Consider the following 15,939-nt stretch of genomic DNA (forward strand, 5'->3'; position numbering starts at 1 on the left):
TTTAGAAGACATCTGAAGGCAGCCCTGTTTAGGGAAGCTTTTAATGTTTAATAGGTTATTATATTTTACCGTTTTGTTGGAAACCGCCCAGAGTGGCTGGGGAAACCCAGCCAGATGACCGGAGCACAAATAATAAATTATTTATTTATTTATTTATTTATTTATTTATTTATTTATTTATTCACACCCTGCCCATCTGGCTGAGTTTCCCCAGCCACTCTGGGCGGCTCCCAATCGAGTGTTATAAAGAAGACAGCATTAAATATTAAAAACTTCCCTAAACAGGGCTGCCTTCATATGTCTTTTAAAAATAGGATAGCTGCTTACTTCCTTGACATCTGATGGGAGGGTGTTCCACAGGGCGGGCGCCACTACCGAAAAAGCCCTCTGCCTGGTTCCCTGTAACCTCACTTCTCGCAATCAGGGAACCGCCAGAAGGCCCTTGGCGCTGGATCTCAGTGTCCGCGCTGAATGACAGGGGTGGAGACGCTCCTTCAGGTTATACAGTACTGAGGCTGTTTAGGGCTTTAAAGGTCAGCACCAGCACTTTGAATTGTTCTCGGAAACGTACTGGGAGCCAATGCAGATCTCTCAGGACTGGTGTTATATGGTTCTGGTGGCCACTCCCAGTCACCAGTCTAGCTGCTACATTCTGGATTAATTGCAGTTTCCAGGTCACCTTCAAAGGTAGCCCCATGTAGAGCGCACTGCAGTAGTCCAAGTGGGAGATAACTAGAGCTTGCACCACTCTGGCGAGACAGTCTGCGGGCAGGTAGGGTCTCAGCCTGTGTACCATCCTCCAACTGCCTCCAGGCACTCACACAGGACACTCACTGCCTTCACTGGTTCTGATTTAAAGTAAAGCATGAAACAAGAAAACAGGACGTACAAAGCACACATTTCCTATTCATCGTACAGAAATAAAAGTATTTTGTCCAAAGATTGTGTTCATGCACTATTCTCAGGAGATCTCCAAGTATGTATTTCTCCATCCTCCCTAATGTAATTTGTGTTAATGGAGGCTGCATAAAGTGTCCATCTCTATTTGCATATGAAGGATAGGGCTATCCTACTCAATTATCACCTTTAATGACTCTGTTTTGACACACCCAGTGCTCCAAGGAGGCTATAACCCATATCTTATCAAGCCAGCCTTTCACTGAAAAGCCCTTCATCTTCCAGTAGCTTTCCACTTCCATTCAGCCTGCTGAGGGCTACCAGTTTCCAATGAAGCAACTGAGGGTCCCCAGGTTGCCCAATATTTAGTAATGCTAGAACTGGGTGCTCTTTCCCCACACCTCCTCCCGTAATGCACTCCTCTTGAAATGCACAGGTTTACCCCGTCCAATTTGATCAGGAACCATTGCCATCTCTCTATTGCCTTAAAGGTTGCTTCCTTTCCGTAGGCCGCCCAGAGTGGCAAGGGAAACCCAGACACATAGGATTAGTATTATTATTATTATTCCTGGATTATGACTGACATCGTTTATAACAGTGTTTTGGCTATGTTTTACCCCACATAGCATTCCAGGGGCGGACTTAGGTCTTTAAAATTTCATCGGTGTTCAGTGTGAGGCCAACTACATTATAGTTGAGACACCTTGCAACACCCAGTGCAGCAGAACCGTCACGATGCCCTAAATCTGCCTCTGCTGGGTGTCTTTTGAAATATTCTGCCCCTTCAGAGAGCCCTAGCAGAGCTATTTGCTTTATAATGAGAGGAAAGGTTTGCTAAACACATCTAGCACTGTCACCCTGAATACCTAATAAAGCCTTATATTTCAGGCAAATATTAAACCCATTGCCCTTGACTGATTTCTAAAGCATATTGACATTCATGGAAAATCAATGATTTGTCAGTACGCCTTTCAGCCGATGTCAGCGACTGGGCTCAAGAACTGGTTCTGCCCCGACTGGGCTAGGCGACTGGAGCACTTTCAGAGACCTTCCAATCCTGGAAAACAGGTCCCAGTGCACTGGACCCACAACTGTGCATTGTGAGCACCAGATTCATGCAGAGTATAAATAACGCGAAAGCTAGCTGTGAAGCATAACTCCTTTTATTTCTAATAGTTACTACAAACTAAAGAACTGGCTTGCATGAATGTTACATCTCCCACTCAGCCATCTAGTCACTACATAGATAAGACTCTCTCCACACACAGAGTCAGGCAGTCAGTCAGGAGCGGAAGAAGAGAAGAGCAGTTTCCGCCCCCTCCTTTCTCAAAACATCATATCAGGAGATTCTGTCAATAGGAGGGGTGAAAATATCAACATGATTAAGCCCGGCATTTAGCCAGTGGCTATTTAGCTTTGCCATTGATAGATAGACTGGTAGTAGTTTTGTACCCACCAATTCTTAGGAATCTCTGCAGAGAGATTTCAGGCTACTGATTTACAGCATGTATACTCCACTGGGTTCAGTGTGACTTTCTCCCAAATATATATAAGACAGCTGCCTAAACTACCCAACCTCTCACCTTTGAAATACATGATAATAATTATTTGTGTTGTTGCTTCATTAAACAGGGTATTGATAATTTGAGTCACAACATAAGATTGTGTTTATGGTAATTTTCTTCTGTTGCATTTGGAGGAAAAACGTGATGGTCTTGGGATAGACCTATGTGTTGATAAAGGAGCATTGCCAGTGACGACACTGAAGAGTCCACTCATTTTCACATATCTCCTACTAGGCAATGTGGCAATCTGAGCTTGCAAAGGTCATTGTCTTGTATTCTTTCTCCTCACCATGGACTTTAAAATACCAGGACACTGCGAATACTGAAAGATTAAGAAACATTTTTAAATGGAAAGGTGATAATACATGTTAGATTTTTAATGTTAATAGGCTAATATTTCAGTAGGTTTAAGAGCTTGTCACAAATTGCTAAGGAATGACTTGATCTGGTTGATATTAAGGGAAGGTGATCTTTGAAGCACCATCCATTCATTCTGTTTATTATCCACCCTCTGCAATCGCGTTCCAGGTGGGTTACTACATTTTCAAATTCAATATTAACACAATTAACACAAGTCAGAGGAGCAGAAATAGGAAAAGTATATAGCATACACAGTGAGTAATTTTCAGAGTGGGGGGTGGAGAGGGAAATCTGAACCTGTACAGAAATAGGAAACCTTTTTTATAGTTAACATTTTATTAGCAGGATTTCATTTATAAAGGAATACAGTGATAAAAGAAAAAGAGAAGAAAAGGGTGTGAAAAAGTGGAAATAAGAAGCCAGGTGATAAGCTTATAAAAGTGATTCAAGAAAAAGAATTGCACAAGAAAAAGCCCAACAAGTTGATTCTATTCATTTATGCCATCATAGGAAGCTGAAATAAATGCATATTTGTCCCTAACAGAAGCATCAAGGTAAACAGTTTGTGGATGTAATTTAATTGCCCCATCCAAAACAGTATCAATTTCAGTTTATAAATCAATTGTTGCTCAGCCTAATGAGATGCGGATCGACCACAGTTGTGGCGCAAGTCTTGCTTGTGAACATCCATATTTGCATGAATGTACATTGCATTGTTTCTACATGGGTTTCATTGTCCCATTTATTTATTCATTCTTAATTCTTTGAGGTGTCCGTTTCCCCGTTTTGTCTTCTGTTTCTTTTTTACATAAATAGCTCGTGCAACTTTCAGTACTAGAATCTAACCATGATCAAACTAATCTCTCTGTTTTTGGGTTTTTGGGACCACATTTTTTTTTTGGTAGATGAATAAAGCGTAGACTTCATTTTAAATCTAGGTCTTATTGGGGAGGGGGTGTTGGAGTGAATGAGTCTTTAGTTAAACTGGAGAGGGGTTGGGAGATGTGTACGCAAGCCCAGCTCACGCTACAAAGGAAAACCTGGTCAGCCAATATATAGTGATGTCATGTGATTGACAGGTCAGCAGGCCACTGCAGTCAGGAGAACTGGATCCAATCCCCCCCCATATTGTACAGAAAAACTCTTCAATACAACATTGTGTTGGAAGTCCCATACATCCATTTTTAGTCTACAATGCAAACAACCTCCTAGCTTTAGTCACTCCAGCGGAGGATTGTGTAATCTTATCATGACTATGGCTATGACTCTCAGAACGGCACCCTGCCTTTTCCACTACACCATTGAGGGGTGGGGTGGGGAAAGGTCTTACCTTTTTCCTGAACGCAGCAGTTCAAAGCCCTCGTTGATTTTATCAAAAGGCAAAGTGTGGGTAATTAGTGGATCCAGAGCAAACTTCCCCCCCATGAAATCTGAAACCAGCTTGGGGACAGCTTCTTTGCTTTTCCATCCTGAAAACAGTAAGTGCACAGTGAAGATATGGTACTCTAATTATAATGCCATAAAAAAGGAGCAAAACGTTGGTTAAAGGTCTGGCAGTCCTACAAATTTATAGCCTGAAACCTTCTTTGAACTTGGATTATGCAATGAGATTGGCCTTGATGTTATGACAGATCTGTGGGTGGGAGGGAGATAGAGGAGATACTAACGTAGTAATTATGGGGCAAGAGCTTGCGTGGAAAGCCTACAGAGGGCCAAACTGCATGAGATCTTAAATGTATTTTCACATGGTAAGTGCATGATTTTTTAAAAAATCTAAATAGTATTTGCTGGGGGTGGGGGAATAATGAACAAATCAAGGTTTTACTCTAATTTTGTGTTATGCCATGCTCTCAATGACAGACGTTTTATGGCACAACCCACTGCCACCCCAAGCTATTTTGTGACGGGCGCACTCAACACTGTTTCAGAATTTGAAATGTGCTCTCTTGATAGAAAGCTAGTAGGCCCATACCTCCAAATATAGATCCTTTCCAAGTGCGCCCTGTAAAGATAAGTTCTGGAGAGAAGGTAATTTCAGAAGCTGAAGGGGGCACTCCGACAACCACGCTGGTCCCATAATTCATGTGGCAGGAAGCCAAGGCAGCAGTCTGTAGGAAATCCAAAGGCATGACTCTTGAATGAAGGCGAGGAGAAATACCATCCATGATCACCTTCCATGACACAGTCAGACCTCTCAAAGATTTTTACTGTTCAAAGCATAATAATAGCAATGGAAGAAAACATCCCTATCTTTTCTTCCTTCCATGTCCAGCTACATAAAGCTAAAGGTAAAGGGATCCCTGACCATTAGGTCCAGTCTTGACCGACTCTGGGGTTGCAGCGCTCATCTCGCTTTATTGGCCGAGGGAGCCGGCGTACAGCTTGCGGGTCATGTGGCCAGCATGACTAAGCCGCTTTTGGTGAACCAGAGCAGCGCATGGAAATGCCGTTTACCTTCCCACCAGAGCCGTACCTATTTATCTACTTGCACTTTGATGTGCTTTCGAACTGCTAGGTTGGCAGGAGAAGGGACCGGGCAACGGGAGCTCACCCCGTTGCGGGGATTTGAACCGCCGACCTTCTGACTGGCAATTCCTAGGCTCTGTGGTTTAACCCACAGCGCCAACCGCGTCCCTGTCCAGCTACATGCACACCCTGGAAAGCCTTTTTGGGTGGTGAGGGCCTTCTGAAGAATGTGGGAAGGGATGCTGAGGGGTGGGCTTATGTGGGAGAGAAGAATCACCCAAAAGGATCATTCTCACCCCTCCATGAGCCCCTCATGCCTGAGTCCCATCCCACATTATTCCATAAGTTACCTGATCAATGGGTGGAGGATGTTTAAAACTCTGACACGTTCTACTGTCTCAGAACCCAAGGCCCTTGCTGCAACAGATTATCAGATCACAACCCAGTGAAAAATAGGAACCACTGAAGAACAGGAATGCAGGAAATGCCATCTTCCCTTTTCAAAATAGGACAGCAAAATCCTGTCTCCATGCATGTACCATGGTGTCTGTGCGCCCAATCACTTCAAATGAATAGTCAACACCTTCACCGTCTGTCAAGCCATACAACACTTCATTGATGGGCTTCTTGAAATCCAGAGGATTAACACACTCTGTAGCTCCCATCTCTTTAGCCTTGGGAAATTTATCCTTGTTGATGTCGACCCCGATGATTCGGGAAGCTCCAGCTGCTTTGCAGCCCATGACAGTTGAGAGGCCAACTCCTCCCAGACCAAAAACGGCACAGGTTGAACCAGGCTCCACCTGAAATCATAGAGTCATAGAATTGTAGAGTTGGAAGAGACCATCTAATCCAACCCCCTGCAGTACTTGGGTCTCTCTTTCGGTATATGATGGCAAGGGCGCTCCCCCTGGGCAATTGGTTGTGGATGGGATTGCTCCTTGATGTTCAAAGCAGCCAAGAGAGAGGTGGGATGCTGGAGAACTATGTCTGTAGCAAGAGTGGATTGGTGGGTATTTAGTGGCTTTGCTATTTTATATTGTTTTGATTCATTTACAGTATTGACTGTTCTTTCACCTGGTTCTGTGCCAGAGGCCCAGAGCCCACCTGTCCTCCTCTTTCTGTCTAGACCTGCCACAAATTCCCCACACTGAATATGAGCATTACCAATGTTTAATCCTTACCTTTGCACTGTTGATGGCAGCACCATAGCCAGTAGAAAACCCACAGCCAATCAGACACACTTTTTCTGGAGGAGCTGCAGCATCAATTTTGACCAACGCAGACTCATGCACCACAGTGTATTCTGCGAAGGTACTAGTTCTGGCAAAGCTGTAGATCTGTTGGCCTATGTAAGTGAACCTGCTGGTGCCATCGTGCATTAATCCAGTAGGGACACCAAGGCTAAAAGATGAAGAAAGGAAAATCGTGCTTTGGGTTGTGTTTCTTTTAATCCAACATATGTACTGCTGGTGTTTCCAATACTGTTTCAAATAACAACTTCAACTCACTCGCAGAGTTTGCACAGATTGCCTCTGGGATGTTTGCATGCGCTGCATTCTCCACACTGTGGGGCAAAGAGTGGGATGACTTTGTCTCCTGGGAATGATGAACATACCATCATTAGCCTGCTTAAAATATTTGGACAAGCTAGCACATACCACAGGCTTGGGGAACCTTCAGTCCTTCAGATGTTGTTGGACTACAACTCCCATCAACCCTAGCAAGCATGGTCAGTGGCCAGTGTGATGGGACAGCTGAGCTGAGCCAAGACAGCCAACCAAAGTGGAGTACAAGGAATCTTGGTTTTCTTTTCTTTTTTTAATGCTTTGTGTGTCTGTTTCTAATCTTGCCCCTTTCTAAAATTTATCTATTGCAGTGTGTTTTTCTTTTTGTAAATCTACCAAAGAATCAAATCTGGCCAGGATTAAAGGGTTTTCTCAAGATGGTGGAGGGCATGTGTACAGTGTCGCATTGGTGCAGTGCTGATGGCACTTACCCTTCCTCTGATAGGAAATGCTTTTGGGGGGCGGGGGACAGTATAAAATTGGGGAGGGGGGTTCACGAGGGTCAGTTGGAGGGGGGAAGTGAGAAATGTCCCTATTTTCATCTGAGCAATGTTGGAGGGTATGTCATGAATGTTGCAGACTCTTGTGCAGCTAGCTGTGAAGTGGGGAGCACAAATTTAATTCAAAAAGCGGGTTCTTTAATGTGCATGTGTAGACTGCACCGTTCGTGCATGCCCAGTGGTTGCCACTTTGTCGTCTCCAGGCCCAATTCAAGCTGCTCATCTTAGTGTTTAATTCCCTAAACAAATTTATCACCCGAATTTTTTAGGAAGTTGCATGAGACTCTACTGGATCATCTAGATGAGAATGTGATTTTGATGGGGGATATGAATGGAGTAGTATCTACAAATATGGACAAAGCACAAAGACAGGTAGTCACCAAAGACGGTAGACTACCAAAAACTTTTTTTGAAATGACTGACAATATGAATTTGGTGGACATTTGGAGAACAAAGAATCCTCTGGGAAGAGAGGGAACCTTCTTTTCTGAAGCCAAGATGACATGGACTAGAATTGACCAAATATGGGTAACTAGAGGAATGGCTCTGAAGATAAAAAAAAGTGGAAATCTGCCCTAAAACTTGCTCCGACCATAATGCTGTAAGGATGGAAATGAAACAAATAGCAACTGGTTCCTTCAGATGGAGGATGAATGACACTTTATTTAGAGATGAAGAAGTTTATAAAAAGGCCCAAAAAACCTTGAGAGATTACTTTGAAATAAATTTGAATACTGAAGTTGAAAAAAGAGTAATCTGGGACGCAAGCAAAGCCGTGATGAGAGGGTTTCTGATACAACAGAATGCAATTAAGAAGAGAAGTCAAAATGAAAAGAAAAACAAAATCCTGGAGAAAATAAAAGAAGGGGAAAGGAAATTGAGAGTAAAACCAAAGTCCCAGGAGATTTTGAGAGAAATAAAATTATACCAAACACAATATATGGAATTGACGAATCAAGAGATAGAATGGAAAATTAAACAAATGAGACAAAAGACATTTGAATCAGCGAATAAATGTGGGAAACTGTTGGCCTGGCAAATGAGAAAAAGACAGAAATTAAACACTATAACAAACTTGGAAGTGGAAGGAAAAAATATACACAATCCAACTGAGATTAGAAATTGCTTTCAGAAGTATTTCAAACAATTATACTCACAAGGGCCACAGAAAGAAATGGATATAGAACGTTTTCTAAAGACAAATGGATTACAAAAAATCTCCCAAGAAAGTAAACTGATGTTGAACTATAAAATTTCAGAACAGGAAATAGAAGGTGCCATTCAAAGTATGCAATTGGGCAAGTCTCCAGAACCGGATGGGCTGACTTCCAGGTACTACAAATCTTTGAAGGAGTACTTATTACAACCTTTGAAGGAAGTCTGCAATGAAATTTTGGAAGGGAAAAGGGCCCCAGAGTTGTGGAAAGAGGCATATATCACGCTTATACCGAAAACAGAGACTGAAAAGACTCAACTTAAGAACTACCGCCCCATATCCTTATTAAATGTGGATTACAAATTTTTTGCTGATATCTTGGCTAAAAGATTGAAAAAAGTATTGATGGAAGAGATTCATAAAGACCAAGCGAGCTTTCTCCCGGGAAGACATCTGTCTGACAATTTGAGGAATATAATTGATATTTTGGAAAAATTAGAAGTGAATATAAACACGAAAGCAGTTTTGATATTTGTGGACACGGAGAAAGCCTTTGACAACATTTCTTGGAGTTTTATGAAAAAGAATCTACAGGGGATGGGGGTAGGTTTTGAAAATGGTATAGGTGCAATATATTCTGAACAGAAAGCTAAATTAATTGTAAATAATGTGGTTACGGAAGAATTTAAGATAGAAAAAGGGACACGACAGGGGTGCCCAATTTCACCATTGCTTTTTATATCGGTTCTGGAGGTCCTGCTGAATATGATTAGAAGAGACCAGTTGGTTAAAGGTATACAGGTCGGAGCTAAACAGTACAAATTGAGAGCATTTGCAGATGACTTAATTTTGACGCTACAGGAGCCAGAATCTAGTACTAAAAGGGTTTTAGACTTAATTAATGAATTTGGTCAAGTGGCAGGATTTAAACTGAACAAGTTAAAAACTAAGGTTCTAGAGAAAAACTTAACACCAATAGAAAAAGAAAGGTTTCAGAATGAGACTGGTTTGACCGTGGTTAAGAAAGTGAAATATTTGGGGATTAATATGACAGCAAAAAATGTGAACTTATTTAAAGACAATTATGAAAAATGTTGGACAGAAGTGAAAAGAGATCTAGAAATATGGTCAAATTTGAAGCTTTCCTTGTTGGGCCGAATTGCAATCATAAAGATGAAAGTATTGCCTAGAATGCTGTTTTTGTTTCAAACATTGCAGATTGTGGACAAGATGGACTGTTTCAAGAAGTGGCAGAAAGATATTTCTAGATTTGTCTGGCAGGGCAAGAAGCCCAGAATAAAATTTAAGATATTAACTGATGTAAAGGAAAGGGGTGGATTTGCCCTGCCAGACTTTAAACTCTACTATGAATCGGCAGCATTCTGCTGGTTGAAAGACTGGCTACTTCTTGAGAACACAGACATTTTGGACTTAGAAGGATTTAACAATGCTTTTGGGTGGCATGCATATTTGTGGTGCGGCAAGGTTAAAGTACATAAAGCATTTAAAAACCATATTGTCAGGAAAGCTTTGTTTAATGTTTGGATAAGATACAAAGACTTATTGGAAAATAAAACCCCAAGGTGGCTGTCACCAATGGAAGCGAAAGCTTTCAAAAGACTTAATATGGAGTCCAAATGGCCAAAATATTGGGAAATTTTGGAACAAGAGGGAGACAAATTGAAATTGCAGAGTTTTGAGAAACTAAAAAACAAAGTGCGAGACTGGCTTCATTATTATCAGATAATGGAGGCTTACAAATTGGACAAGAAAATTGGATTCCAGGTGGAAAAATCAAAATTAGAAACAGAATTGTTAGAACCTAAATCTAAGATTTTGTCAAAGATGTATAACTTGCTGCTGAAATGGAACACTCAGGATGAAACGGTGAAGTCTGCTATGATTAAATGGGCACAGGATGTTGGACATAATATTATGTTTGCTGACTGGGAACAGTTATGGACCACCGGTTTGAAATTTACGGCATGTAATGCCTTGAGAGAGAATATTATGAAAATGATTTACAGGTGGTACATGACCCCAGTCAAGCTTGCAAAAATCTATCATTTGCCCGATAATAAATGTTGGAAATGTAAAGAGACTGAAGGTACATTCTTTCACCTTTGGTGGACGTGCCCAAGGATTAAGGCTTTCTGGGAAATGATTTATAATGAAATGAAAAAGGTTTTGGAGTGTTTTGGAAAGTGGCAGAAGGATATTTCTAAATTTGTCTGGCAGGGCAAAAAGCCCCGAATAAAATTTAAAATACTAACCGATGCAAAAGAAAGAGGGGGATTTGCCCTGCCGGACTTAAGGTTATATTATGAAGCTGCTGCTTTCTGTTGGATGAAAGATTGGTTATCACTGGAAAACACCGATGTCCTAGACCTGGAAGGGTTTAACAACGTTTTTGGATGGCATGCATATTTGTGGTACGACAAGGTAAAGGTTCACAAAATGTTTAAAAATCACATTGTCAGGAAAGCAATCTATATGGTATGGACTAAATATAAAGACTTGTTAGAGAGTAAAACACCGAGGCCTGAAAAAAACCCAATATGGAGGCCGGCCGGCCGAAATATTGGGAAATTATAGAAAAAGTTGGAGACAATTGGAGGCTGCAGAGCTTTGAAAAACTAAAAAATAGGGTGCAGGACTGGTTTCTGTATGCCCAAGTTCAAGAAGTTTTCAAGTCGGACAAAAAGTTAGGATTCCAGGTGGAAAAATCGAAATTAGAGACGGAACTGTTAGATCCTAAGACTAAGGTACTTTCGAGAATGTATAACTTGTTGCTTAAATGGAACACACAGGATGAGATAGTTAAATCAGCTATGATAAAATGGGCTCAGGACATTGGTTACAACATTATGTTTGAAGACTGGGAAAGGTTATGGACCACCGGATTGAAATTCACGGCATGTAGTGCCCTGAAAGAAAATATTATGAAAATGATATATAGGTGGTACATGACCCCAGTTAAACTTGCTAAGATATACCATCTGTCTGATAACAAATGTTGGAAATGTAAGGAGGCTGAAGGGACATTTTTTCACCTCTGGTGGACTTGCCCAAGAGTGAAGACCTTCTGGGAAATGATATATAATGAATTAAAAAAGGTATTTAGGTATACCTTTCCCAAGAAACCAGAGGCCTTTCTATTGGGCATTGTTGGCCAGAAGGTGTTAAAGAAGGATAGAACTTTTTTATGTATGCAACCACAGCAGCAAGAATACTTATAGCTAAGTATTGGAAGACACAGGATTTACCCACACTGGAAGAATGGCAGATGCAACTGATGGACTATATGGAACTGGCTGAAATGACTGGCAGAATCCACGACTTGGGAGAAGAAACGACGAAAGAGGACTGGACTAAATTTAAGGAGTATTTACAAAAACATTATAAGTTGTATGAATGTTAAAATGCTAAACTGTACGACTTGGAAGTTTTTGCTTCAGCGATTAGATTTTTGAGATTGAAATTAAGTTAAAAGTAAGAAAAGGAAGAAATTTAAGGTATTATTAAGGGTGTTAAAGGTTTAAGTAATTGATAAAGAGTATTTTAAATTAAAAATTATTGGAGAAGTATGAATTAAAAAATAAGGTGATAATTTGCTGACATCCTAAAGAGTAAAGAATGCAAGGTACGGGAGATGTGAGGAAGTCCGATTGGTTATGTAAAAATATTTGTGAAAGTGGAATGGTTTGTTTATTTTTTTTTGTAAGCGAAACTTAAATTTTTTTTACGTGTATTTGAAAATCCAATAAAAAATATCTATAAAAAAATAATAATATATATATATATACCTTCTTGAAGAAACCAGAGGCCTTTCTCCTAGGCATGGTTGGCCAATTGGTGCCAAAGAAGGACAGAACTTTTTTATGTATGCGACAACAGCAGCAAGAATACTTATTGCAAAATATTGGAAGACACAAGATCTACCCACTCTGGAAGAATGGCAGATGAAGATGATCGACTATATGGGATTGGCAGAAATGACCGGCAGAATCCGAGACCAGGGAAAAGAGTCGGCGGAAGAGGACTGGAGGAAATTTAAAGATTATTTGCAGAAATATTGTAAAATTAATGAATGTTAGAATGATGTTGGACAGAAATTAAGTGGTTACCAGCTGTAATGCAAAGGTTGAGAAACAAGTTAAAATAAGTTATATTAAGTTACAATAAGGATTTGCTGAGTTAAGAATTTGAACTGGAATACAAAAGGGGGAGGTGAGAGGAGGTCCGGGAAACAAGGTAATGGAAATAAGTAATGGGAATTATATTTGTTTTGTTATTTTTTCTTAATTGTGTATTTTTGTTATTTTTTGTGCATTTTTTGTTTTCTGTTGGTTTTTTGTATTAAATTGGAAATTCTAATAAATATCTTTCAAAAAAACAAATTTATCACCCAATAGCTGAAATATTGTCTCTTCCCCTACAGACCCTAAAGACCCTCTTGGGCAGGCATCCCCAAACCCAGACCTCCAGATGTTCTGGGACTACTATTTCCATCACCCCTGACCATTGGTCCTGTTAGCTAGGGATGATGGGAGTTGTAGTTCCAAAACATCTGGAGAGCTAAGTTCAGGGGTACCTGCTCTTGGACATTCAAATCAGTAGAAGGGCCCTTTTGGTAGTTCCTCTTTCATCAACATTTTGGGGTATTGGCAGTATAGCAGTCCTGGTGTTTGGCACCTGAAATTAGGGACTACCCTATTCTCTTGACTGCAATTTGTTTTAGATTAATATTGCAGGTTTAACTATTTGTGACCCATCCTGGCAAGTGATATTAGTAGTAGTAGTAATATCAGCAGTTAAGCAAAAAAAACCAATGTTGCTGTCTAGCAATTGATTCTAGAAATGTTTAGAAATTGATTCCAAATTCTGGCATTTACATTAAAAATCTAGTCATTGGCCCAGAGCTGACCGCCCTTCCCTAAAGAAAACACTTTCTTGCTCATTCTTCCACCAGTTGGTTGGCTCTCCTAGTTTCGTTTGATCCTTGTTGACCAATGCTGTGAGTTGATATTTTCTGGTTGCACTCTGCTTTACCTTACCTGGTTTCACACAGGTAACTCCTTCCCCAACGCTCTCTACAACACCAGCTGCCTCGTGACCAAGAATAATGGGGAATTTTACTTGCAATGCCCCACTTAGGACATGGTCATCGGAGCGACATATTCCAGATGCCAAAATCTGGTTTAAAGGAGAAAGTTTTTTATTTTATATTATTTAAAAAATTCAGTTCATGAATTGCTTCCCATAAGATATCTCAAAATGCTATCGCAGTAAAAACATAAATAATAGAAACAATTACAAACAGATCAACATGTACAAATATTTAAAAGCAATTAAAAATAATTTCATGTGTGAAAACGATTTCATATCTAATTTAGACTGGTTAAAGATCTCCACTTAACAGGTTTTTTTGTGTGTGTTTTTGAAAAAGGAAGTCTTTAATTGACACCCATCATCCAATACCTAATATAACCAGGGAGCTTTTGAGCTTCACCTTTGTCCTAGAAACACCCCTCTCATGATATTATTCACAATCCTTTTTTTTTTTTTTTCTGCATAATTTTTATTGGTTTACATAAATTAAAGTACAAATCAAAATACAAAACAAACTATATCAGTACTCTTATTATTCCACCAAAAATATAAAAGAAAAAGACTTCCTTCGGTCTTTCCACGAATCGTCCATACTGTTATAAACAATAAGTCCGCATTTCTTTGTTTGTAATACCATAAGTCATTCTCATTCATTCCTTTTCTTTTGGCATTACCCTTTACTCTTACAAAGCACCTTTGAAACCCGCTAGTGTTATCTGTTCTTCGGTTAAGCTTTCCAGATATTTCGTAAAACTTTCCCAATTTTCAACGAACCTCTGATCTTTTATATATCTAATTTTTCCTGTCAACCTATCCATCTCCACATAGTCAAGTAATTGGGATCTCCATTCCTCCATTGTCGGTAGAGTCTCTTGTTTCCAATTTTTAGCTATTAGGACCCTTGCTGCCGTTGTTGCATATTGGAACAATTTGTGATCTTTTTTCTTTATCTCCATTCCTACCAAGCCTAGCAGAAACGCCTCGGGCCTTTTAGCAAAGGTGTATCTTAACATTTTCTTCATTTCATTATATACACTCTCCCAGAACCCTTTTACCTTTTGGCATTCCCACCACACATGGTAGAAAGTCCCCTCTCTTTCCTTGCACTTCCAACATTTGTTGCTAGATCCGTACATTCTGGCTAGTTTGACCGGGGTCAGGTACCAGCGATAAAACATTTTCATTAAATTCTCTTTGAGTGACACACAGGCCGTAAAATTAATGTGTTGTTTCCAGAGTCTTTCCCATTCTTCGAAATATATATTACGGCCTAGGTCTCTAGCCCAATGTATCATTACCGCCTTAACCTCCTCGTCAACTAATTGCCAATCTAGTAGATGCTTATACATTTTAGATAAGATTTTTGTATTATTCTCCAGAATCTCCGTTTGAAATCTAGATTTTGTGTCAGCATATCCTTTGTCCTTAACATCTTTTCTGAACAAATCGTTTAGCTGGTGGTAGTGCAGCCAATCATATACTTGAGATTTAACCTGATCATACGGCCTCAATTTCCACTTTCCTTCCTCCTTCATTAACAGTTGTTCGTAAGTTGCCCAATTGGCTCTCATATTGGTTTTTTTGACGGATATAGCCTCTAATGGAGACAACCATTGTGGTGTTCTGGGTTCTAACACATCCTTATACCTTTCCCATATCTCCATCAGAGGCCCCCTGAAAATGTGATTCCCGAATCCTTTATGCCCTTTCTTCCGCTCGTGCCATAAATAGGCATGCCACCCGAATCGAGTATCGTGGCCTTCCAAGTCTAGTACTTCCCTGTCTTCCAGTTTTATCCAAGTTTTGACCCAGCATAAACATGATGCCTCGTAGTATAACTTCAAATCTGGCAGGGCGAAGCCTCCCCTTTCTTTCAAATCCGTCAATAATTTAAATTTGACTCTCGGCTTCCTTCCCTGCCAGATATATCTGGAGATCTCTCTGTGCCAGGCTTTAAATGTCTTTGTGCCTTTAATAATCGGGATGTTTTGAAAGAGAAATAGGATTCTTGGGAGTACCGACATTTTAATTGTGGCTATCCTACCCCAAAATGATAATCTAAGCCGGCCCCACGTTTCTAAATCCTTCTTGACTCCTTTCCATACTGTTTCATAGTTATTTTTAAATAGATCTATATTTTTTGGCGTTACCCATACCCCTAGGTATTTCACCTTCTTTGTCACTTCTATTTCTATTTCTCTTTGTAATTCCTCAATCTCATCTGCCTGCATGTTCTTAGCTATTATTTTTGTTTTTCTTTTGTTTAATTTGAAGCCCGCTACTTCCCCAAATTGGTCAAATTCTCCGAGTACCTC

General features: G+C 40.1%; 2 protein-coding genes across 2 annotated transcripts in view; one reads left to right on the forward strand and one right to left on the reverse strand.

Moving 5' to 3' along the window:
• LOC309377656 (uncharacterized protein C4orf17) overlaps positions 1-15,939 on the forward strand; it is a 74,625-nt gene that overhangs the window by 2,938 nt on the left and 55,748 nt on the right. The window lies entirely within an intron of this gene.
• Positions 2,647-15,939, reverse strand: part of LOC309377255 (uncharacterized protein) — a 36,880-nt gene continuing 23,587 nt past the window's right edge. Inside the window, exons 13-19 of the mRNA XM_081924244.1 lie at positions 13,570-13,708; positions 6,800-6,887; positions 6,473-6,719; positions 5,828-6,091; positions 4,795-4,930; positions 4,153-4,291; positions 2,647-2,784 (exon numbers count right to left, since the gene is read on the reverse strand). Of these exons, the coding sequence (XP_081780370.1) occupies positions 2,760-2,784; positions 4,153-4,291; positions 4,795-4,930; positions 5,828-6,091; positions 6,473-6,719; positions 6,800-6,887; positions 13,570-13,708 (1,038 nt within the window). The 3' untranslated portion in view covers positions 2,647-2,759. The remainder of the gene's footprint in view (positions 2,785-4,152; positions 4,292-4,794; positions 4,931-5,827; positions 6,092-6,472; positions 6,720-6,799; positions 6,888-13,569; positions 13,709-15,939) is intronic.

The sequence above is a fragment of the Podarcis melisellensis genome (genome assembly GCF_964234715.1).
Source record: "Podarcis melisellensis genome assembly, chromosome: 9".
Classification (NCBI taxonomy): domain Eukaryota; kingdom Metazoa; phylum Chordata; class Lepidosauria; order Squamata; family Lacertidae; genus Podarcis; species Podarcis melisellensis.